This window comes from Lonchura striata, chromosome 3 (genome assembly GCF_046129695.1).
Source record: "Lonchura striata isolate bLonStr1 chromosome 3, bLonStr1.mat, whole genome shotgun sequence".
NCBI classification, from domain to species: domain Eukaryota; kingdom Metazoa; phylum Chordata; class Aves; order Passeriformes; family Estrildidae; genus Lonchura; species Lonchura striata.
The window spans coordinates 109,099,464-109,124,155 of NC_134605.1; the positions used below are offsets into that span (position 1 = coordinate 109,099,464).

The 24,692-nt window shown below is 44.0% G+C and overlaps 1 protein-coding gene across 1 annotated transcript; it reads left to right on the forward strand.

The window, feature by feature from the left end:
• The first annotated feature begins 18,117 nt into the window (after positions 1-18,117).
• Positions 18,118-23,970, forward strand: LOC110468950 (opsin-5). Its single transcript, XM_021527250.3, has 4 exons — positions 18,118-18,269; positions 21,591-21,884; positions 22,474-22,805; positions 23,623-23,970. Exons 1-4 carry the CDS (start codon positions 18,197-18,199, stop codon positions 23,968-23,970), a joined length of 1,047 nt encoding a protein of 348 aa, XP_021382925.2. The 5' UTR covers positions 18,118-18,196.
• The last annotated feature ends 722 nt before the right edge of the window (positions 23,971-24,692 follow it).

Here is a 24,692-nt window from a genome sequence, read left to right on the forward strand (position 1 = left end):
AACATTTGTTCAGTTTGTGAAATGCAGGTGGTATCTTTTTATTTTCAAGTAGAACTGATGAAACCTTGAGGGAGGAGCATTTCCAAAATCCTCCTAACTGGAAGTATTAAATTAGGAATATGTGAGAGGAATATTGGCTTCTGTGTTTCAGCACTGAGGGAGTTTGGGAATCTCTACAGAGTGAGAAGACTTGTTGACACTCCAAGGTGAGTGAAACAGATGCTGGGGTGAGCAGCATGTCTTGCATGGACTTTTGACTGCCTGAGCAAGCCACAGCAGGTGGAAAAAACAAAATTAAGAAATTCTCCTCCTGGTGGAGCTGTCTGAGTCTCCCCCACAAGATGGCTCTGCAGCCATAGGCTCTGCAAGGGAAGAACCTGGAAATACTGTTATTTCTCTTTTATTAAAGCATTAACTTTAAATTCATCTCTTTTGAAAGATATCTCCCTCACTAGAAAAGCTGCAAAATTCTGTGAAAACTTTACAAAGATGTTAATCCAAGTATTTTTTCTCAAAAGTAGCTCTTTCTACTCTTTTTCTTAAGGGAAGAGACTATACTCTCAGCCTAGTGCTTCATGATGCCATCATGCAGTGAACAAAGTGACCATGAAATGGCTGAGGAATTAATCTGGTCAGTCTGGCCTTCATCTTCTTCATTAGAAGCCCTTTGCACAAAACTATGTTTTGCAAATTCAGCTTGCAATGGAGTGATCTGAACCTGCTTGCAACTGTGCTTGTGCCCACACTCCAACATGAAAAAAAGTTGTGGAAAGTATCTTGTAAGGAAAAGGATGAGGGAAAATGGCTTTAAGATGAAAGAGGGTGGATTTAGAATGGGTATTAGGGAAAAAAAATATTCCCTCTAATGGTGGTGAGGCCCTGGCAGAGGTTGCTCAGAAAAGCCCCATCTCTGGAAGTGTTCCAGACCAGGCTGGACATGGCTTGGAGCAACCTGGTCTAGTAGAAGGAGTCGCTGCCCATGGGAATGAGATGATACTTAAGGTTTCTTCCAACCCAAAATATTCTGTGATTATGTGAAATATTAGATACTATGAAAAATTGAAGCAACTTCAATAAATTTGGATTATTTGAAGTGTGGATTTTTGGCATCTTTATGGCCAAAATGGTGTCAGAGAGTTACCTCAACTAACATAAGCTATTGACCTAAAAAGTGTAACTTGAGACTGTAGTCATGTTAGGCTGCAAGTGGCTTTTATCCTCTTGCATTTAATCCTATAGGTTGGAAGGGCCTGTGCCACTAATTTTGTAAGATCTTGAATCAATATCCTTCACTTTATGTGCCAAGGCACATAACAAAAAGTCAAGCTGGAAATATTGAACAAAAAGCCTGAAAGTTGAGGGATAAAAGGTAGTGTCACTTTTAGACCAGGGAGAGTCAGAGAATTGTTCCTGGGAAACTTATATTGTGTAGCTGCATACTGTAAGTGCATGTGATCTGGCAATAAGAGAAGTGGTAGCTGAATACAAATCCAGCTGGAAAAGCATAGAAAATGGTCTGGATAAGTTGCAAATGAAGTTATTGCTCAATATCAGCTAATATAAAGAGGGAAATATCTCCAGAAGGATTGCTCAGCCCAGTGTCAGCTGTATTAGGACTGTGAACTACAGGGACTGGGAGATTTTAACAGCCCAGATGTTGCAGTAACAAATCAAGGCTTAGTAACTAAATGGATTCTTTTACTGTAAAACCTGCTGGTTTGTTTTTCTCTTTCTCACATTGCCATTGACTCTTACGATTTTTTTGTCTCTGTTTGGAAACAGCTCCACTGTAGTCTGTTCCAGAGGGAAGAGAAGAAAACACATCAGTGAGGACAAAGAGCTGAGCAGCACTTAGACACAGAGTCTTCTCACACCAAATGCCCACAGAGAGCTTCAGCTGAGGATTGAGAGTCACACAAAATCCCACCACACTCTGCTTTCCAATACCTTCTGACCGAAGCAGATCTCCTTATCACTAAATTCACCTTGAACTTGTGGAACCTGCAAGACTAGGAAAAAAATTCAGTCTTATGGTTAGGACACAGAAGCCAGGAAGTTTATTTCAATTTCCATTTTTTATGCAGGTTTGTGAAAATTCCTATTGTTTGCAGAGTGTTTCAAACTCTTCACATTGCTATAAGAGAACAGAGCAGTGCTCTTACACGTTTTCAGCTCTCAGTGTTGGAAGCTGGGTTTGATTTATTGCCATACACAGAATTTCCCTTAATATGGAGACAAATATATCTAAGGTAGAAAGGCAAACATGAAAATACAGGGTTTTCTCTGGGAAATTGAGCATAGTCCATTCCACTGATTTTGCTCTTTTTCTCTTCATAGAATCATGGAATAGTTTAAGATGGAAGGACCTTTTAAAGGTCATTGAATCCAACTCCACTGCCATGGACAGGGACACTTTCCACTAGACCAGGTTGCTCCAAGTGCTTTCCATCCTGGGCCTTGAACACTTCCAGGGCTGGGGCAGTTCTCTTGTGCCTTTCTGATTGAAAGACAGAGAACTTCTGAATCAAAAATTATTGTTTTTTAGAAGGCCACATTGATGTGAACAAAGTTAGCCCAAAACTGAGTTATGGAGTTTGTTGCCTTTTGAGAGAGACACAAATGCGGCAAAGGAAATTTCAGCTTGGAATTTCCAGCATAGCAAGACCTCATTTCCTGACTTTCCACTCATTGTGGAAAGTGTGAGGAAATATTAATAGTAGGTGTTAGTGCCTCTGCCTTCTATAATAATTTGAAAAGTGAACAATAAAATACTGACAGGAACAGAGGGTAATGAGCCATTGCTTGTGAAAAATAATATGTAGGAAAAGGTCAGCTCTTTGGGAAAGCAAGTGCCTCTGGATTGACAAGGTTGATCATAAAAATAAGTTTATTGCTGCCCAATTGCCAGTTGCTAGGTGACCCACAGGTGAAGGGAAGGGCATTTGCTTAGTGGCAGGAATTTAATGATTCACCATCTGGATGAAGTTTTCTTCAGTGAAGTGTGTAATATTTTTATTTAGACAGTGCATTGCTACTTGCTCCATTTGACCAGCTAATCTGCCTCTAGACTCCACTGATAATACTGGCTGAAAGCTTAGTTCAGTTGTCTGAATATGAATAACTATAAAAGTTCTCTTACTAGTTTTTCTGCATCCCTAATGGACTTAACTTAAAATTACACATCCACACTAGATAAGATAAAATAACATAGTTAGTTTGTGGAAAAGGTGCTTCTTAGGCACAAGGTTTGAGACCAACCTGAAAACATGATAAACATTTTTTTTAACAGAGCAAGGCAAAGGTGCCTCACTTCAAAGAGAGAACATTCTATTTTCTTTTAACTGGATGTTAATTGGCTGTTTTTTCATATGGTTTTTGCATTAAATTCTTCTCTATGAGGGTGGTGAGGCCCTGGCACAGATTGCCCAAAGAAGCTGTGGCTGCCCCATCCCTGGTAGTGTCCAAGGCCAGGTTAGACAGGGCTTGAAGACACCTGGAAGGTGTCCCTGCCCATGGTGGGGGCTGAAATGAGATGAGCTTTCAAGTCCCTTCCACCCAAACCATTTATGACTCTATGATTTTGTGTGGCAGGGCTTTTCTGCAGGTTGGAGGTCTTTTGGTGTGATCTGGTCATGTCCTATTGTGAATTCCTGTTAGCCTCCTAAAGTGGGTGATTAGGGAAACCTTCCACTTGCCAGGTGACTCTGACTTGGATCCAGGCAAACAAAAATGTCCAGGTTCAGTTTAGGAGTTAGCGTGGGCCTGGGATAATTTCCCAGAACAGAAATAAACAGAAGGAATGAGCAGAGAAGATGAATGGCTATACAAAATCAGGTGAGAACCCCTGGTACTCATGATGCCATCTAGAAAGATGCTTGCTATAACATGCAAGTAATTTTTTGTTTGTGTGTTTCAAAAGATTTCTTATAAAGTCCCCCCAGACCTGAACTATATGGTGATCAGATGTAGTTTATGGAATTATAGTCAGTGTGGTTACTTGTCTGCAGCTGGAAGGAGTCTTTAATCTAAAAGCAAAATAGATGCATGGTCTTTCAACTGATTTTTAACTTTGTTTTGTATTCTGCAACTCCTTCTAAATCACAGCAAAAATCAACAATATTATTCATGCTGACAAGATTGAAAATGATGAAAAATTATGGGAAAGGAGAAGCCAAAGCTTTTTGTGTTTGCAACCTTTTCCTCAACTAAACATGTCAGGTCCCTCCTAGCTTATTTTTGTATTTTCCTTCCAGCTTAGGCTATTCCATTTTAAAATATTTTAGGTATTTTTTGCACTTTTAGCAAGTGCAAAATATTGGGTTTTTTCCTGTAATTCTGCCTTGCATAAGTGGCAGTTACGCAGCACATTGGAAGTGATTGAGACATTCACCAAGCAGTATGGATTTCTCATTAAAGTAGAATCATTACTAGGGTGACTGAGCAGTCTAAAGGCATTATATTTATATTTTTCCTGGTGAGGGTGGTGGAGGCCCTGGCACAGGTTGCCAGAGAAGCTGTGGCTGCGCCATCCCTGGAAGTGTCCAAGGCCAGGTTGGATGGGGCATGGAGCAACCTGGGCTAGTGGAAGGTGTTCCTACCTTCAGGAATCTCATTCCTTATCAGTATTCATTCCTTATATGTATTTCTTTATGGAATATTTAAGAAACAGAAATCAAGATCGTGCCCAAACAGGTCTGCATTCCCTGAGAGATGCTATGAATCCATACATCTCAGATATGTCTGTTAAGTTCACCAAGTGCTCTAAGATTTCAAAATCCAGCTATTATGGAAATGGCCATTATTATTCTTGGTTTTAATAGCTGCTGATAGTCAGAAATATTTTGAGGTAAGTGACAAGTTAGAAGCTGTGTTTCTGAATAGAGTTTTTCAAATACTCAAGGGGTCTGTTATGTTTGAGGTAATTTGTCTGGACTGTCATCCCAGAAACATCTGGTGGAAGGGGATCAGACTGGCACAACAAAGACTGGCAGTGGTACTCACACATCCTCTTGTGGAGCCACATTATGGGTTTTGTTGTGCTAAAGATTTTGAACACTTTGCAAGGCATTACTGAATTTTCTTGAGCTGTCTGAAACTCAGCATTTCCATTTCATGGCAAACGTCGAAGTTTCCCAGTATGTTTTTACTCTCAGTGTGAACATACCCCAAGTAAAAAACCTTTCCTACCCATTTAGAAAAGTGTTGTTTTAAACACTAAATATATATAGAGAAACTTCACATTAAAATTAAATTACTAGTTCAAAGCTTATTTTGGTTTTTTTCCTAATCTTAGGATGAGGTGTTGGTGTGTGTCTGAAAAACAACAGAGCTGGGGAAGGGTCTGGAGCTCAGGTCTGAGGAGGAGCAGCTGAGGGAGCTGGGGGGGCTCAGACTGGAGAAGAGAAGGCTCAGGGGGACCTTTTCACCCTCTACAACTCCCTGACAGGAGGGTGCAGCCAGGTGGGGGTCAGGCTCTGCTCCCAAGGAACAAGTGATAGGACAAGAGGAAAGGAAACAGCCTCAAGTTGCACTAGGGGAGGTTTAGATTGGTTATAAGAAAAAAATTCTTTATAAAATGGGTTATCAATTACTGGAACAGGCTGCCTAGGCTGGTGGTAGAGTCCCTGGAGGAATTTAAAAAACACGTAACTGTGGCTCGTGGGGACGTAGTTTAGTGACAGGCTTGGCAGTGGTGACTTAATGATTGCATTCAATGATCTTAGAGGTTTTTTCTACCCTAAACAATTCTGTGATTCAATGATTCTCTCCTGACACAACAGTTCTAATGGCACAGGACATGGCCCAGCTCATCACACTGCATCCTGTCAGGATAAGAAACAGGTAGGGATGCTATTACTGGGCAACCACGTGGGCAGTTTCTAGTGGATGAGATTCATCAGCAATTACCTAATTTTAGGTGGCTTTATTTTTGTGTCATGACTGCATTGGAGCTTGGTGGCCAAATTTCTGATTTGGAGAGGGATTTTCTACAGCCAAAAATGTGCAGTCCAAGTCAGCCTTAAATTAGATACCTCTACTTAAACAAGTGATTTCCTGTCTCCATTGCCTATATTGAGTCATTCTTCAATAATCATAATGGGAGTCTAGACTGTTGTAACCATGTCCACTTAGGTTTGAAGTTGGTGCTGAATTTCCCTCTGTTCTGTTCACCAGTGGGATGAGAGCTTTCTGAGAACTAATAAGTGGCAATAACTTGAAGCCAATTGTCCATTTATTGTTTTTATCTTTATAATTTGGGGCTTGTGATCCAAAATATGTAATCAGAGCAGGGTACGTCAAAGTCTCTCTTGTCACTGGAATATTTTTTAGTTGATAATGTAAAATTCTATTGAAGCAAAGTTCTGTAGTTCATGCAAGACAACTCAAAGCCAAGTGGGTTCATCTGAACCTGTCTCCATTAGGATCTTGTGTTGGCTTTTCTGTTAGATTTAGCAATCAGCTATAAAGGACAACATTTTCAAAGCCAGTCTAATGAAGATACTTAGAGTGATATTCTTCAACCACATGTTTGAATCTGGGAAAATTACTTCAGGCATTATTCCCTTTATTGATGGGAAGAAGCAGTAATTTAGAGTGTGAGTCATCTGACCTATTTTAGATGTCCATTTTGGAGTGATGAGTTGCAGAAGAAATGCTGATTTCTCCCCGTTGAGTACTAGAGGGCCAGAGGGGGATTAGTTTAGATGCAGGTGACTGATGGGATTGGAGGAACTCATCCCATCCTTACTTCAGGGTAAACATTTGGCCTTATCAGCAATAGCTTTATCACCCAGCAAATGCCATGACTGATATGGAATCTCTCCCAGGACAAGTCTGCATGGAGATGATACCAGCCACTGGAACTGAAGCTCCATCTCCATTTGAGAATGATTCACTGAGTTAACAGGAATCTTTCCACTGGCTTCAATGGGCTCTGTAAACCCCAGTTTTAGCATTCATTAATTTAGCAGCTGGGTGCCACAATTTAAGATAACATCATTCCTCCTGGGGTTTATTATCAATGTTTTGCCAAAGGTCAGCACTCTCACAGCAGAGCTGGCAGACCAAAGTTAGCCACAGACTAATACAGCAGTTCACTTGGTCATGAAGGCTCTGCATGTGCTACTCCTAACAGAATATTCCTTCCCTTGGTACCTGAGTCTCCTCTGCTTTGGTTTATCTAGTCCATAGTCTTCATCATCATCGAAATCCATATTTAATCCCTTTGTCCATCTCCTCCAAGGCTGTCAGTGGTCTGTGGTTTACAAAGAACAGCCTCCCCATCTAATCCCCATTCCCTGACATGTGATCTCTGTCCTTTCAGCCTTTGACCACTGTGAAGCTGCATCTCAGTAGCATGTCTGGTGGATTAACCAAATTACCTCTGATAAAGAGGGGCTGAAAGTACCTTTGATAAGAATTCAAGGTATACAGAAAAATTTGGGGTAAAAACTGGATGTTCTTCCTTTCTGCCAGGCAGACAGAGATGTTGTTTATTTGAAGGAAAACTATTAAGAGAAAATTCATTCTTGAGTTGTATAACTGAAGATTGAAACTTCATTAATTAATAATTAAGTAACTTGAAAAGATATTATAGCTTTTTGGGGCAAGTGAAGATTTGGACATAAAACAGAAGAGTTTAAGTATTTGTCTTATTTTTGTGGCATTGTGGGTGCTTTTGCAATACTTATACTTTTACTCACCCCACTGCCCCAGACATCCTTTTCAGCATCTGGGAAAAATTATTCTTTTAGAGTCCACAGGGTGCTTCAGAGAACACAGAAAAGCTTTACAGGTACCTACAATATTCTCCATCAAAAGAAGGGCAAACTCATGTTCAGTGTGTTGGTCAGGTCAGTGTGATGTGACTTTCACATTCAAATCCAGATCACACAAAAATTAATAACATCATTGTCCTGGTCATGTTTCTACAGGAAGGAACTAGTAATTAAAAACCTTTGGGAAAATAATATTAAAGTTGGACAGCTAAAATACTTTGTTTTGTTTTAAATAGCAAGCAGGCTTCCTGACCACTGCATGCGCTGAGGAATTTCAGTTTTGGCAGTAATGGAACAAGGGGAATATAACACAATTGAAAGCCTTAACTCAAGATTTGAGACCATATGTTCCAGTTCATCCTTTATTACAGGTTTCTTGTGTTTCTTAGAATGTCTGTCAGGGCAGGATTCAAATCAACCAAATTTAGCCACCTCAAACTGGGTGGCTTATTTAAGACACCTCTCTGGGATCTCTGTAATCCCAGAAAGGTTTGCGCTCAATGGGACCATAAAGATCATCTTGTGCCACCCCCTACCATGGGCACACATCTTCCAATATCCCAGGCTGCTCTAAACTGGCCTTGGACACTTCCAGGGCAGCCACAGTTTTTCTGGGAAACTGCTCCAGGGCCTCACCACCCTCACAGTGAATAATGATGGCATTATTATTATTCTCATCATTATTATTGCTATTATTGCTATTAAATTTAATGTCAATAGGCACTTCCAAATAACAACTGATCTCATTCAGAGAAGGTGCGTATTTCTCCACCAAGAGTATCTTTCACTTCACTATTGACTCCAGGGGAAATCTGGATGACCAGTTTCAACCAGATCTGAAACTTTTAAATGGTTTTATTTAGCTGAAATACATTTTCTGGTGAAGTTAGAGCTATAAAATCTGTTTAATTTCATGTGACAGACTTTAATATAATCAGTTACAAGCCAATAAATGTTTGCTTCAAATGTTTGGGTTATAAAAACCACTTCAACATGTATGACAGGAAAATATTTTAATATATTCAGTTATAGGCAAAAATAGATTGGTATTACTCTGTCAACTCCACGCATTAAAATGTCACAAGTCAATATGACAGCAATGATGAGTGAAAAAAGGGTCATAATTATGGTTTTTTATTTACCTCATGGTTTTTGTGCCTGTTGTATTCATGCTGTCAGAGTGTTTTTAAATAACCATAGTGGATAGAAATGGCCTAGAATTTCCCCTTCTGAATGGAGTTTCTCTCCTGATGTTGATACGGAGTCTAGAAACAAACAAACAAAAATGTGTGCAATGCAGACTGAATGGAAAATGCAGCTCTACTTCCAGATAAGCACAAGTGAGCCAGGGGATCTTTTTCCCCATGTCCTTATCCAGGTTCAATAAGCCCCCAGCACCAAACCCCATGAAATTCAATGAGGCCAAGTGCAAGATGCTGTACCTGGGTCAGGAAAACCCCTGGTATCAACCCAGAGAATGGATTGAGAACAGCCCTGCCAAAGAGGACTTGAGGGTGCTGGTCAATGAAAAGCTGGGCACGACTCAACCACGACTTGCACTTGCAGCCCAAAAAGTCAGCTGTGTCCTGGGCTGCATCAGAACCAGCCTGGGCAGTGGGTAAAGGGAGGTGATTCTCTCTCTCTGCTTTGCTCTTGTGATATTTCACCTGGAGTGCTGCACCCAGCCCTGGGAGCACCGACACAGAAAAGACAGGGACATGTTGGAGCAGGTCCATAGGACACAAAGGTGCTCCACAGGCTGGGGCCCCTCTGCTCTGGAGCCAGGCTGGGAGAGCTGGGGATGTTCACCTGCAGAAGAGAAGGATCCAGGGAGAGCTCAGAGCCCCTTCCAATGCCTAAAGGGGGCTTCCAAGAAAACCAATATGTGATTTTTTTTACAAGGGTATTTAGTGACAGGACAGGGGACAATGGCTTCAAACTGACAGGGTATATATGTGGGTTAAATATGAGGAAGAAATTCTTCCCTGTGAGGGTGGTGAGGCCCTAGCACAGGTTGCCCAGAGAAGCTGTGGCTGCCCCATTCCTGGAAGTGTCCAAGGCCACATTTGACGGGGCTTGGAGCAACCTGGGCTAGTGGAAGGTGTTCCTATCCATGGCAGGGGCTGAAATGAGATGAGCTTCAAGGTTCCATCCAACTCAAACCATTCTGTTCCCATGAATGTATGACAGTGGTTTAGAGGATATAAGAAGAAAGCTTTTATTTGCATCCTTAGTTAATTTCTGGGGTATTAAAGTACAGAAAGATTGAATCTCTGGCCAAAAAGCAGTGACAGGAAGACTGTGGCAAGGCAAGGATCCAAACCCAGAATGCCCCAGGGCCCTCACCACAAGCCTTTATTTTTTTCTGAGGGTATGTTCATCTCCATTTTTTCAGTGTAATTGAGTGCAGGAAGTATTAACAGTTGTTGCTGCTGTTTTTGAGCATGGTCTATTAGAGAATAATCTGAACCAGCCTCTTAGAAACAAGACAATACTTTTCTGATGTACATAAGATAACATGAACAGCAAAGGAATTGATGTCATGTCTACCTGAGATGAAGTAGGCTGCAGTCATACTTTTCTGAGGCCCTTCCTTGTCTTATGAGGTTTTCACTGTAGAGTGGCCCTGGGAAGGCAAGCAGAGGGATAACTAAATATTAGCAAAACAAACTGAGCACTGTGTAAACATGGGGGAAAGAGCTGGAAGTTTTTCTGTGTGAATACAGGGAATATCCACTAAATATGTAACTTACTCCCAATTTTTTTTCCTGTCAGGTATTAAGAGCAATGAGCAGAAGTTCTGGCTGCAAGTCAATAACACCTGTGGGATTAATTTTTTGCAAGTTTGATGATCACTTATATCCTTGCAAAAGAGCGAAGTACAAAGAAGTAAAACCTAAAGCACTTTACAAGGTGTAGAAAATGCTCTCTGAAAGCAATGTGTTACTGCAGTTCAGTTAACCTTGAAAACTCAAGCAATTAAAATGGTAGTCACTAAGAGATAATAATTTTGAGAAATTAGTTTTTCTTCTTTCACTCACAGTCCTGCACTGTGCCATATTTACAGCCGTCTTGAGCTGGCAGTTTTGTACAGGAGGAATTAACCTCTACTTGGCTTAAAGGGTCAAAAGACCTCGGAAAGGAAGTCAAGACAGGCTAGCTGTGACTTATCTCACTCATATGATTATAACCTGAACGCTGGAAAAGAGACCTGAACATGATTTGATTAAGAAAATTACTGAGGGTCTTGACATGAGGCTTCTGGTGCTCTCCCTGCTGCTGGGGACCCTTAAATTCCAAGCAATGTCTTTCACTGGAAGTTAAAATCCCGGGAAGTTGCCTTAGCAGTAGTTTGCTGTGATAGTTGTCAGTCAGGCAGCTCTCCTCAATGCTGTCCTCAACAGGGTCATTGTCAAAGAGCTGCTGATGCCACCACAGTTTATTGCAGAGCAGAAGTTTTGTCTTCCCCATTCTACCTAATAAGAGGCTTGTTATCATCTCGCCTCTGTTGTGCCCTTGTTTCCCGATCATTTTCTTTCTCCATTACATTTTGTGTTCCAGACTGAACAAGGAAACCTGCTCTTTTCCATCCAAGAGAAGCATCTCATGATTTTCCATTCTTATCTGCCTCTATATTTTACAGGATTCAGTCTCAGCTATTTTTCTTTTCTCTAAATAATAAGTTATAATCCTGCATTTTTGAATTCCCAGCATGGGTCTATTTAGAAATTAGTAAGAGTAATTCCAATATGAAACAAAATTGGCCTTTTTAAGCTATTGTTGTGTCATAATGGTGCTGAGAGGCACAAACCAGCATCGGCGCTGCTTTGTTACCAGGCACTAGGCAGAAATAGCTGGAGATCAGTCAGACCTTGGAAAATGTACAATTTCAGCGGGTCAATCAGAGGAAGCAAGAGGAAGGAAGTGACTTGAGGAGTGGCACACAGTAGGCAGCATCAGAGCCAGGGCAGTGCCATCGAGTTCATCTAAGTGCCATAGGTTTGCACCCTTGAACATCCCCTCTGTCTGTGTGGGATACACAGCCATGCCTGCTCTGGGATCACATCCCTGGGCTGCTCTGTCTTGGTGGAGAAACTGGAACAGGGAACAGAGGTGGGTACACCCAAATACTGTTCAGAGAACCCATGGTGTCAACACAACTGGGTTACACCATTTGGGTAAAGATTATCAGTATATAATCAGCTTTGTCTCCAAAGGTTATATTTATACAACCTGATCTTGTCTTTCACTCTGGTAACCTTTTCTCTGACTACCTTTAAATAAATGTAAAAACATTCCCTCAAAATAAATCCCCTTTCCCCTCTTCAGTGATGCAAGGAACAACAGCACCAGCTGCAACTAGTGAACTCTTTGGAGGCAGCACTGGGAGGATTTCACTGTTGTCATGCCAGTGTCCAGGAGGGCCCTGCCGTGTTTGCTGTCCCATATGACCCTGCATCCCAAACTTGCCACCACAGCCTGCTTTGTCCCATCTACGTTCTGCCAGATCCTAGTCCTGCTATCAAAGTTAAGGAACAAAGAGAAGGACCAGTTTCACCTGTGCTGCTGGAGGGATGATCCCTCTCAGCATGGTTCTGGATTTCCTAGCAAAAAGGAGAGGATTGAGTTCTGTTATTCAAAAGAGGAAGAGGTGAGCCCAAATCAGCACTAGGTCAAATGAAAAAAATACAAAGGAGTAGAGATGGGACTAGTCCTGAAGCAGAGCAGACTCCTGCAGAGCTGCTGGAAGAATCTGGGCAGGTTTGGTCCCAGCCCTACACACTGTGATCCCTTGTCTCCCAGTCATATTTGCTGTTTTGTTGCTTCCAGAACACTTCTGATCTTAGGATCAGAGACAATCAGGTCCTTGTTGCCATCATGCTACAGTAAAACAAAACTGGAGAGTCTTAAATGATCCAATCTGTTGAATGTGTCTTTTTAGAGGGTAGAGTGCTCCATTCTACAAATTGGGTTATTTTTTTCCATTGTTTGAATGACACAAAGAAATCATGAATAAATGGGAGTGCAGGACCAAAATGCAAAGTAAAAGTCAGTGGAGCTTGTTACCAAAATCTACATGTCAATAAATGGTTGAAAAAAAAACTGTAAGAAAGTGTCCCTGTGTGATTATTTGTGCAATATATAGCATAACAGAGCATGGGTTTGTATTTGAGCCCTTGAAAATGAGAGAGTTATTGCTGTTCATGCCACTGTTAAAATTAGGTCTGGGAAAATGGTCATCATATTAAATATGAGCAGGTTGGCAAAGTCAAATTCCATAACATGGACAATACATTTTATTCTTCTATTTTTTTTGTCACAATAGTAGCTTTCATTTTATTTTAGCATCTTGGATGCCCTTTCCTTTCCACTCTTAATGTGTTAGTGTCTTCTCACACCCCTGAAATAGCTGTAGTATGCTTCATACTCAAATGTTGATTTAAGTTCCAATCTCCCCTTTCTCACCTCCTGCTTTATTTCTCCTTTGCCTTGTTTATTCAGATTAGAACCTTTCATTGGAAATTTGAGAATGCTGGGGGAAAAAAAAAGTTTTCCCTGAGAGGCCAGCCTATTGCCCAGTTGGAAAAAGCCGGTTTCTCATGTCAGGGACATCTTTACCCTGTGTGTGACTTTCCTCTCTGCATACCTGGTATTTTTTTCACCAGTGCAGCATGAATATCATGGTTACAACAAATAATGACTTTGTTTAATAAATGTGAGCTTCTGGCTTAAGTTCCACCACCTTTCCCCAGCTCTGTTGCTCTTCCCTGGACACACTCCAGCATCTTGATGTCTTTTTTGCCCTGAGGGGCCCAGAACTGGACACAGCCCTCGAGGTGACCCCAGCAGTGCCCAGCACAGGGGACAGTCCCTGCCTGGTCCTGCTGCCACACCATGGCTGGCACAGCCCAGGAGCCTTTGTCCTTCCTGCCCACCTGGGCACACCTGGCTCATGTTCAGCTGCTGTCCCCAGCACTCCCCAGTCCTTTCCAGACACTCTTTCCCTGCCTGCAGCACTGCAGGAGTTGTTGTGACCCAAGTTACTCACTTGGACTGGGTTTACCAACACGCAAGTATTATGCATTAAACTGGTTGTAGTGGAAGAGCAAAATGTATCAATCAAAGTGGATTCTTCAGTTCCTGCCAAGGGAAGTCAGGGAATTTAGTGTCCCTAGACTGAATTTAGACTTTGTTCATAACCCCTCAGGCAGTAACATGCAAGTCAGTGCAGGCAGCCAGAAGAAAACAATTTAAAAATTACTATGCTTGAGGTTGCAAATACCAGCTTTAACAAGATTTAGTTGTTGGAAACATACAACTCCATGAGGAGACTCTGAGAATGCTGGTTCTGATTTTCATAAATAGAGGTGAAAGCTAGAGAAGCTCAGCTAGAGGTCTCAGCTCAAAGATGAGCTTCAGAAGTAAAACTGCAGAAGTAAATGAATGTTTCAAAGGAAGGAAGTTGTAAGAATTCCTGGAGAATGCGACAAAGTTGTCTCCTCCAAGGAGTTTGGAAAAGGTGGCATTTTTTAATCAAAAAGCTTGAGCTGTGCATCATGGCTGATGTGTTTTGCAGCAAGGAGAGGGCACTCAAAAGGGCCTGTCCCCACAGACTGTTTGCACACTCTGCTCACTTGAGATCTCACAGTCTTTGCAAAGAGAAGATCTGGACACAGCAGCCAGAGATAAACAGGAATAACAAAGTCATGTCCTCCTCTAAATAATATATGACTATTTTTCATTGACATTTCTGATAAGGACCCAGATTCATAGCCCTCCTCATATATCAGGAAATATCAGTGCTTTTAATATATGGTACCAAATACATCCCAGTATTCATGTCCCAAACAACTCCACACATTGAGACATTTTCTCTCAAAATGAACCACTACCTAGTGGCAAACTGATATTTCAGAGCAATTCCCTTGTTCCTACAGATTCAGAATACTCTTTATGTTCTTCTTGTGGAAGGTAAATATAAAGTTGTAGGACATTCTCACTTGGTAGTGTTATGAAGTTCTACATGTCTAATTTAATAAACAACAAAATTGAATTTAGCAGCAATTTTAATTGAGCAGTAATTTTATATAAAATAATACAATCAAATACAATTAAACAGATAAAAATGAAATATGGCAGTAATTCAGATAAAGCATGAGAGAAACCGACCAGGATATAGGGAGGGCTTCTCACCCTACCTCACATACAAAAGACAAAGTAATCCAAACACAACTTATATGCTGCATGCTAATACATATTCATCAATAATTCTCTGTAAATCTCCTATCTTCATTTCTTGAAATCTACATCACTATACTGCATGGCGTGTGCTCCACTTGTTGCTGGTCTTTTGGCTTTTTGGTGGCCTTTTAGAGGAAGGCTCACCACCTTTCTTGCTGCCCTCTGAATAACCTGGCAGGTTGTGCATGTGCATTAAGCTTTGTTTTATGTAAGTAAGCATTATTTTCCAATTAAGCTGCATTATTTCATAGATAAGAGTACTACTTTAGATTCCGTCTCTGGAATCATCCCAACTTTATTAATCCCAAGGCTTTCTTCCTGCTTTGGGAGTCATCTTAACTTTCTTTGTCCCGAGGCCAATTCTGCTTTGGGATATTGCTTATCTCAATACTACATCCTGTACCCTGTATGTCCATATTTACATAAAGGATGTATAATAGTTTCATGGTGAGTTCATTTTTTGCTTGAAGTTTCACATAACCTTTCAGAAATCAGTAGGTATCAACTTCGTCCTTCCATCTGCCTCATTTCATGATTACTTTATTAAACCAAAAATAAGTTTCACAAAACAGTTCTAAAATATGATCTGTCCCAAATCTGGGTCTGTCAAGATGTATAAACTTGGGCTGTTGTGAACAGATCATATGGCTTGATCTGATGTGCAGGAAGATGGTGATGAGCACAACTTGCTATTGTTAAACTCCACATGAATAATGCACTGGGTTTGGGACCCGTCAGCTCTTCTGGTTTTAATCATTCATTTTCTTTTCTTCCATTTCGTAACTGGGCTGTTGATGTAATGCTACCCCATGTGAATGCTATGTTGAGGGTTTCACAATAAATGAAATGCCATCTAAACCAGCGTGACAGAGCCACACAGTGTAATCTAAGGTGCCCACAAAAGCTGGCAGAGGACTGGGCTCCTAATGTAGCCAGTGGAGTCTCCAGTAATTAAGTAATATTAGCAATTAAATTATCAGCAAAACATTTTAATCTTGCCCTTAGTCTCCTTGCTTGCCTGATGAAAGGCAGTGTTTTTTTCAGTAGAGAGAGGATGGACCATGCCACAAGTGGGAAAGCAGGAGATCTGGCTGGGACTGGGTGACATCAGGCTCCTTGAACTGAGCCCTCTGCCATGCTTTCACTGAGAAAGGCCAAAAAGAAACATTAGGTGAGATGACTGCATAATACAGGCCAGGAATTTTATCAAAAAAGGCTTTTATGAGAATTAAAAGCTCTATTTGAGAACTTTAAAACAGTCAATCCTCATCCAATGGCTGCACCTTGAGAATCTAAATGTTTGCACTCAGGATAAGAGCAAAACCCACAGGCAACATCTGTTCCAGGGAACAAAACACTTTGCTTTCAAAGCTGATTATGTTACTGCTTGTGGGGAGCAATCCTGTGCTTGTTTTAGCCAACCTGTGCCTGGGAATGCCAGATCAGTGCCAGCTGACCCAGCCCAAATCAGTGCCAGGAACTGTTCTGTGAGTTTAGCAAGGTGAGCAGTCAGATTCCAGCCTCTTTATGGTGATCTGGCATTGTTTAATTTACAATGCAATGGGTTTATGAACTGGATTAAGTGACAGAATGTGTCAATTTTCTGCTTTCTGCCATAGGATTTGTGTCTTTTGCTACACTAGCAGAGATTTCTCCCTGTTCTGGTTCTGCCCAGGTGCTATAGAATCACCTCCAGGTCCTGGCCATGCCCCTCCTGGCTGCTGTAAAATTAACCCTGTCCTGGTCAGAACCAGGACACTTCCTCAAAATCCTATCAAGTGGTAATAACCTCTCTTCCTTGCACAGACTACACTGAATTGACCAAGCTGCTTGAAACTCTCTGTACTGGGCATGTTTTTGAGACAGCACCTTTTCCCTTTCTTATTCAATTCTGATAGAAGAACTTTCTGTTATGATTAACACTGTATATATCCTACTTTTGTATGCTAAATTGAGTCTTGCTTATACACCCATGGCTCGAGAGCATTGCAACCACCACCCACATTCTTTCAGCTGAATCTCCTCTCCTGAGGAATGTTCAGGGAAGGACACCTGCACTGAGCAGCCGGTGAGCAGCTGCTGATTTCATGAGTTGGGTGGTGTCTTTGTTCCTGAACTGTGTGAGACTTAGAACAAAAAGGCACTAAAACAACTGTTGTGGAGTCTCCATGCTTGGAGATATACAAAACCCTGAGGAAACAAAAGGATTTTAAAGTCTCCCAGATTCCTAAGTTTAGGCTGTTCCTGCTATACCTGAGCACCTAAATTCCACCTAAATCACACCTGAGATGCCTCCATGCTCCTGTGAATTTTAACATTCCTTGTCACAGAATCACAGAATGGTTTGGGCTGGAAAGGACCTTAAAGACCATCTAGTTCCAGCCCCCTGCCATGGGCAGGGATGCCACCCACTAAACCAGGCTGCTCATTATGGTGATTTTAGGCTCAGATGTTATAAGGAGAAGGAAAACACAGAGGTGAGATGTTCCTGTGGCTGCTTGCCAAGTCAGAACTTTGGAGTGTCACAGAGTGACCTCAGAGGTTTGTTCTCTTCTGGTACACTGCATGGGACAGAGCATCCTCTAGTTCTGCACGGGAGCAGCTCAGACAGTCCTGTCTCCACTGGTGTGGCTTTGACCCTGCTAAGCCCCTGCAGCAAACACCTTTCCTCTAACACTTCAACTCAGAGACTCCTGCCCCAACCTCGTGTCTCCCATATCAGCCATAAAGCTGGAAAGCAAAACTCCCAACCTTCCTTCCCTTGCTTGCCCCTCAGCCTGGCTTTATTTCCCAGGGTTGCTGATGGCTAAAGAACAATTGTTTTTTGCTCATCTGAGGGGGTTTGCATTGTGAATCTTCCCAACAAGCCAAGGAGCAAAAGGGTGGGAGAGGAGGGGTGGGAGGAGAGATGCTCTGCCAGCCAGGCAGGCGGGATCGCTCTGGCAGCAGCTCTGCCTGGCTTTCACTCTGCCTCCCAGGGGAAAATCCTTCCTCTCACTCCAGGCTTCTGCCCTGCCACACCACAGGCAGGACAAGGAGGCAGCAGAAGGGTCCCTGCGCTGCCAGCACCCAACACCAGCTCCCACCTGCAGCAGGCAAACCATGAGGACGAGCTCTTTGCTCCTGCAGCATCTTCACCTTTGACTGAAAACCTTCACCCATCTCCACAAGGGACCATGGAGGAGCAGTACATTTCCAAACTCCACCCAGTAGTGGATTATGGAGCTGGGGTCTTTCTTCTAATCATAGGTGAGTTCACAGCCTGCTCTTTAGTTTGGAGCCAGGGAAGAGGATACAGGGATTCCCTGTCTGTGCTATGGTCAGGCAGAAGAACCTGGAGGGAAATGGCAGCAAATATTTCCTCTGCTTAGTGCCTTAGAATTGGTTGGCAGCTAGGATTAATCTCCACTCTTGGATTTGGGATATTTTGTTTTGATGCTGAAGAATGGCTAGCACAAGTCTGCCTCTGTGGCATCACAGGTACTTGAAATAAGTTGTGTGTCACTTTCTGTGGCATCTCAGCCCTGAGAACTGAGCCAGGGCAGCTCAGTCCATGGGACTGGTCAGGGGAAAGCAGCTGTGGCTGACCCTTGGTGGTGTCATTCTGCTGTGGCTGGGTAGGATGCACTGCTACAGAGCAGCAAAGTGTTTCCAAATAGCAGTTCTGGGGTTTGCAGCAGCCTGTTTGTCCTGCTGCAGGCAGATTGAAAATGAAAAAAAAGTGGGGATAGCTACCAGCCCATAGCTTCAGTTAAGTGTTTTCTTCCTTGTCTGCTTCTTGCATGTACACAGGCATTATTTTTCTACCCTCGTAGATTTGGAGAGGAGTGGAACTTGTTTAGGCAGACTTTCCACCTGAATTTTTCTTAAGATTATTTCCTTCAGCTCTCCTGAAAAGTCTGGCTGACATAAGAAAGGCAAGCCTATATTTTCAGGTGCTTTAATACTTAAGCTGTGGGCAAAAGTGCTGGACTTTAGCATTTTGTATTTCCTCTTTTTCTGCACAGCAGAGCACAACTCAGGGTAAGAAAATCCCTGTTTATAAAAAATGAAGGGTTTTTCAAGTCAGGATGTCAGCTCCCATCTCTCAGAAGTGAAACCACATAGATGCAGTTAAGGCATAATGGGAAGGGGCAGCAAAAAGGGGCTGGAGGCTGGAGCTCCCGTGCTAGTGTCCCACCATGCTGCAGTCTCACACCTCTCCTGAAGAACTCTGAGGCACTGAAACTCCAGGCACAGCTCCCAGCATCAGATCCAGAGCTGTGTGTGGCAGCCAGGTTCTGCATCCTGCAGGGACTCTCAGAAACAAAGCAGTGAGCTGAGCTGGAATCAGGTTTTTTTATCCATATTTATTTCTCCATAGCTTTGCCACCTCACTGGGCTGCACGTTTGTGCCCTGAAATTATATTTTTTATTAGGAACAAGGCCAGGGCATGGGCAGCAGCATTCACCAGCAGCTGTTTGGTTACTGTCCCACAGTTACAGTCCTGTCCTGTGCCAGGCAGCTGCCCACAGCTGTGGGATGGAGGGGAAGAGCTTCTGTCAAGGGGAAGGAGAGGCTGGGCCTGGGTGTCACCTCTGATGCCAGAGCTGCTTCCTGCATCTTGTGTAAGGTTGGGCTCTTACAGAAGAAGGTGAACTGGGTTCATTTTTCCTCCTGAAGCCTGAGCATGTTCTGTTTTGGGACCCTCACTGTGAGAAACAGAATGACTCCAGAGTGCTGGAGTGACTAGGGAAGGGAACGGAGCTAAGGAAGGGGCTGGGGCACCAGGAGGGGCTGAGGGAGCTGGAAAGGGGCTCAGCCTGGAGAAAAGGAGGCTCAGGAGGGACCTTCTGGCTCTGCACAACTCCTGACAGGAGGGGACAGCCAGGGGGCTCAGCCTCTGCTCCTGGATAACAACAGGACAAGAAGGAATTGCCTCAAGTTGCACCAGGGCAGGTTTAGATTAGATATTAGGAAAGATTTCTTCATGGAAAGGACTGTGAAGCACAGGAATATGCTGCCCAGGGCAGTGGTGGAGTCACCATCCCTGGGAGGATTTAAAAGCTGTGTGGATGTGGCATCTGGGGACATGCTTTAGAGGTGTCCTGGTCAGTGCTGGGGAATGGTTGGGGCTGATGGTCTTAGAGGTGTTTTCCAATCCAAAGGATTCTATGATTCCATGGTTCCATGTCCCAGCCTCTGGAGAGTGCTCTGCCCACTGAGCCTCAGGTTGCTCTGCCAGCAAGTGGCCAAGCCCCCGTGGGCATCAGCCCATGAGTGCAGCCCCAGAGATCCTGAGAGCTTAGGGAACCCTTCAGGGGCAGCCAGAGGTGGCAAGTGAATGTGTGTGGTCAGAAAGTGAATTAAGGAGGGACATGGGGTCTCAGATTTGTGTCCCCATTTCAGTTAAGCCTTTCTCTTGATAACTTGGAGGATTACGTACTTATGCCAATATATTTATTCCATTTTATTGTGTGTGCCTCTATTAAGTCCTCTGTGGGAACTTTAAGTGGTACCTGTGAGCAAATGCAGCCTTCCTGCACTCACAGCCTCGAGGGAACATGACAGAATCTTTTTCTGTCTCCCCCTTTCACATCTGACTTTAGAGGACATCTTCTCAGAAAAAAACTTTTATCAAAATGTTGTTACAGCACCATGTTCACTTGAAAGAAGAGAGAAAATTAGTTGTTTAGTGCATGTACTCCTGACACTGCTGTCACCAGGACTTTGAAGCCCTGTAGCACACCTGAATAATGTATGTCTGACAGCTCCTTTTGCAAAGCAAGCTCTGGGTCTGTTGCACACCCCTGGCTAAACAACTCCCATGGTCCCACTGCTCTCAGAGACCACCAGAGCAGTCATGCTAATTCTCAGGATCAGCCCATGCCCACCACCCAGGCAGCTCAGAGCCCAGTGCTGGGGCTCCTGTTGAAGATGAGGGAGGTCACAGAGAGGGAAGGCTTTGGGAATTGCAGGGGGCAGGTGGCTGGGAGGGCTGGAGTGTTTCAGCAGGAAGGAGAAGTGAGGATATTCTTTCTCAGTGCAAGAAATACATGGACCTGCTGGAGTGGGTCCAGAGGAGGCCACAAAGGTGCTCTGAGGGCTGGAGCGCCTTTGCTCTGGAGAAAGCTGGGAGAGCTGGGGGGTGCTCTCTGGAAAAAGCTACAGGGAGAATTCATTGTGGCCTTCCAGCACTTAAAGGGGGCTTATAAAAAAGACAGAAAGTGACCTTTCACATTGGCAGGCAGTGAAGGACAATCCAAACCCTGCCATGGGCAGGGACACCTTCCACTAGCCCAAGTTGTTGCAAGCCCCATCCAACCTGGCCTTGGACACTTCCAGGGATGGGGCAGCCACAGCTTCTCTGTGTAACCTGTGCCAGGTCCTCCTCACCCTCACACCCAATACCAAACCTAGACCTGCTCTCTTTCAGTTTAAAGCCATTCCCCTTATCACTACGTATTCTTGTAAGAAGTCCCTCCTCAGCTCTGTTGTAGCCCCTCTCAGGCACTTCACATGCTTCCAGTGGATTTTCCAGGTGTGTTAACCATGTGATATTCCTGTTGGTTTTCGTCCTTCCCTTTCAGCCATCCTGACAATCCTTGGCAATTCAGCCGTCCTTGCCACAGCTCTGAAACGCTCGTCCCTGCTGAAGCCCCCAGAGCTGCTGACAGTGAACCTGGCGGTGGCAGACATTGGCATGGCCCTCAGCATGTACCCGCTGGCCATCGCCTCCGCCTGGAGCCACGCCTGGCTGGGGGGAGACGCCTCCTGTGTGTACTATGCCCTGATGGGTTTCCTCTTGGGGGTCTGCAGCATGATGACCCTGTGTGCCATGGCCGTGATTCGATTCCTCGTCACCAACTCATCCAAATCCAACAGTGAGTAAATCGCCCGTCTGCTCACCTGGTGCTGCTGTGCTTGGGCTGGGCTGCTCTGGGAGGTGCTTTGTGGAATGTGGCGTGGATTATCAGGTCAGTAACAGCAGCATAAACCTCAACTTTTAGTGCAGTATCAAATCCCGGTGTTCCCAGAGGGATCTGTATGAAACAGTGAGGCTTGTCACTTCTCAGTTTTACCAAGTGAAACTACCTGAAAATGGAGAGCACAAATGTTTTCCTGGACCACACTGCCTTCCCTTCCTATTTGTATCCAAACAGGTGCACTGGAATTTAAAAGGAAGGAATATTCTTCTGGCATTCCTGGGCTGGGGGCACTGCACATTCAAGGTGAAATTGATCTTGTAAATCTCCCTGCCTTACTGAGCTCTAGGTGAGCACTGAAGGCTGTGTTCAGGTCTCATCCAATCCTCTGACACTCTGTTTCTCTAGAAGCCCAAAGGTTAGGGACCTGCAGCAACAGCCCAGGCATGCCTGGAGCCACCATCCTTCTGTCTAAGGAGAAGTTATGGCAAACCCCCACGTGGCTGGGATGGGATCCATATATGCTTGCCCTTCCTCTTTCTTGCAGATAACAAAATCACCAAGAACACTGTCTGCATCCTGATTGCTTTTATCTGGCTCTACTCCTTGCTCTGGGCCATCCTGCCCTTGGTGGGCTGGGGCTACTACGGCCCTGAGCCCTTTGGCATCTCTTGTACAATAGCCTGGAGCAAATTCCACAACTCCTCCAATGGTTTCTCCTTCATCCTGAGCATGTTCCTCCTGTGCACGGTCCTGCCTGCGCTGACCATCGTTGCCTGTTACTTGGGGATTGCCTGGAAGGTTCATAAAGCGTACCAGGAGATCCAGAATATTGACAGGATCCCCAACGCAGCCAAACTGGAGAAGAAGCTGACCCTGGTGAGTTATCCCTGTGATGGGAAGAGCATGCAGTAATCAGGAGCTGGCAGAGAGCTGGCTCTGCTCCTACACAGCTCACAGAATCATGGAATTACAGACACCTACACAGAAATTCTGTGTGGAAACAGTATTTTAATATATTAATATTAAATAGTATTTTTTTTTTTCCAAATATGGACTTCAGTAGTGCATTTCTATGGTGGAAAAGCAGAATTGATCCAAGCTTTCTAGAGGCCAGTCATACAATCACAGAATCATTCAGGCTGGGAAAGTCTCTAAGATCATCAGGTCCAACCATTAATTGAGCACTGAGAGGCCCACCACTTAACCATGCCCCTAAGCACCACAGCAACACATTTTTTTAAATATTGCTAATGACAGTGACACTACCACTGCCCTGGGCAGTCTGTCCCAATGACTGACAACCCTTCCTGTGAAGAAATGCTTCCTAATATCCAATCTAAACATCCGCTGGTGTAACCTGAGGGCATTTCCTCTTGTCCTTTCATTTTTACCTGGGAGCACAGCCTGACGCCCATCTGGCTCTATGCTCCAGGGAGTCGTAGAGAGTGATAAGGTTCTCCAGAGTCTCCTTTTCTCCAGGCTGAGCTCCTCCAGCTGCTCCTCATCAGACCTGTGATCCAGGCCCTTTCCCAGCTCAGTTCCCTTCTCCAGCCCCTCAATGTCTCTCTTGTCACAAGGGCCCAGCAAGCACAGCTTCGGCTGTTGCAGTTCAGGTGTGGCCCCACGCACACCTCGTGTGCCAGGGCATCCAACCCTGTCTGTGCCAGCTGCAAACAGCTCTGTTCCCTTGCAGATGGCCGTGCTCATCTCAGTGGGATTCCTGAGCTCCTGGACTCCCTATGCAGCCACCAGCTTCTGGTCCATCTTTAACTCCAGCCACTCCCTGCAGCCCGTGGTGACGCTGCTGCCCTGCCTGTTTGCCAAGTCCTCCACGGCCTACAACCCTTTCATTTACTATGTCTTCAGCAAGACCTTCCGCTGCGAGGTCAAGAGGCTGCAGTGCTGCTGTGCCTGGCGGGTTCACTACTTCAGCTCCGACAACTCCGTGGAGAATCCCGTGTCCACCATGTGGAGCGGGAGGGACAACGTCCGTCTGTCTGCGGCGCCGCAGGTGCAGGACCCGGGAGCTGCAGCTCCCTGAAGTGCAGCCATGGGGTCAGCCTGGCCTCACTCCCAGGTCCAAAGGGGCAGGGATGCAGGAAATGAGGTTGTCACTGCCTATCTTAGGTCAATACAGAGATTTAAGTATATATTTTTAAGCAACTCTCAAATATTGTCTTTAGGCCTCACAGAGAAAAAAAAATTAAGAATCTACTTTTTCCCCAAGAAATTTCACCTTAGGGGAAATAGATTTATGTGCCAAATATAAAATCATGTAAATTAAACTTATTTTCAGGTAAAAAGAGATTTATTATTTTTGTTGATTTTTTTTTCCTATACTTTTGATTTTATTTAATGCAATCTATCTGCCAACTGTTGGCCCTACCAGTAAAACAGCCACGAGAGAAAACCAAAGGTTGCACACACTGTTACCAAATAAACACCGCTAAGTGTGTATTTTTTCAGCAATTCAGACTGAAAACCATATGGGGAGCAAGAAATGTTCACTGCCAGGAAAAGGTGAGAATGTGGCTTCTCTCAAAATTAGAGCTCTCTGGTTCCTTGCTCTCTCAGAGGTGCAGTTCCAACTCCTCCAAGCACAAGTCCACGGAGCTGAGCAGCCTTGGTCGGACGAGGTTTGGTGGGAAGGTGGCAGTCAGTGAAGGATGCCTTCTGTGTCCCAAATGGCACAGTGGGAAGGGAAGGAAGCTCTCAGCAGGAACTGTGTCCTTCAGCTGTTGCTGGCTGAGGTACAACTCTTCT

What these genes read in the sequence shown, in the direction of transcription:
- LOC110468950 (XM_021527250.3), top strand. Translation starts at nt 18,197, where the DNA reads ATGGAGGAGCAGTACATTTCCAAACTCCACCCAGTAGTGGATTATGGA. An exon ending in GGTCTTTCTTCTAATCATAG is followed by an intron (nt 18,270 to 21,590) that starts GTGAGTTCACAG and finishes CTTCCCTTTCAG; the next exon opens with CCATCCTGACAATCCTTGGC. An exon ending in TGGAGAAGAAGCTGACCCTG is followed by an intron (nt 22,806 to 23,622) that starts GTGAGTTATCCC and finishes GTTCCCTTGCAG; the next exon opens with ATGGCCGTGCTCATCTCAGT.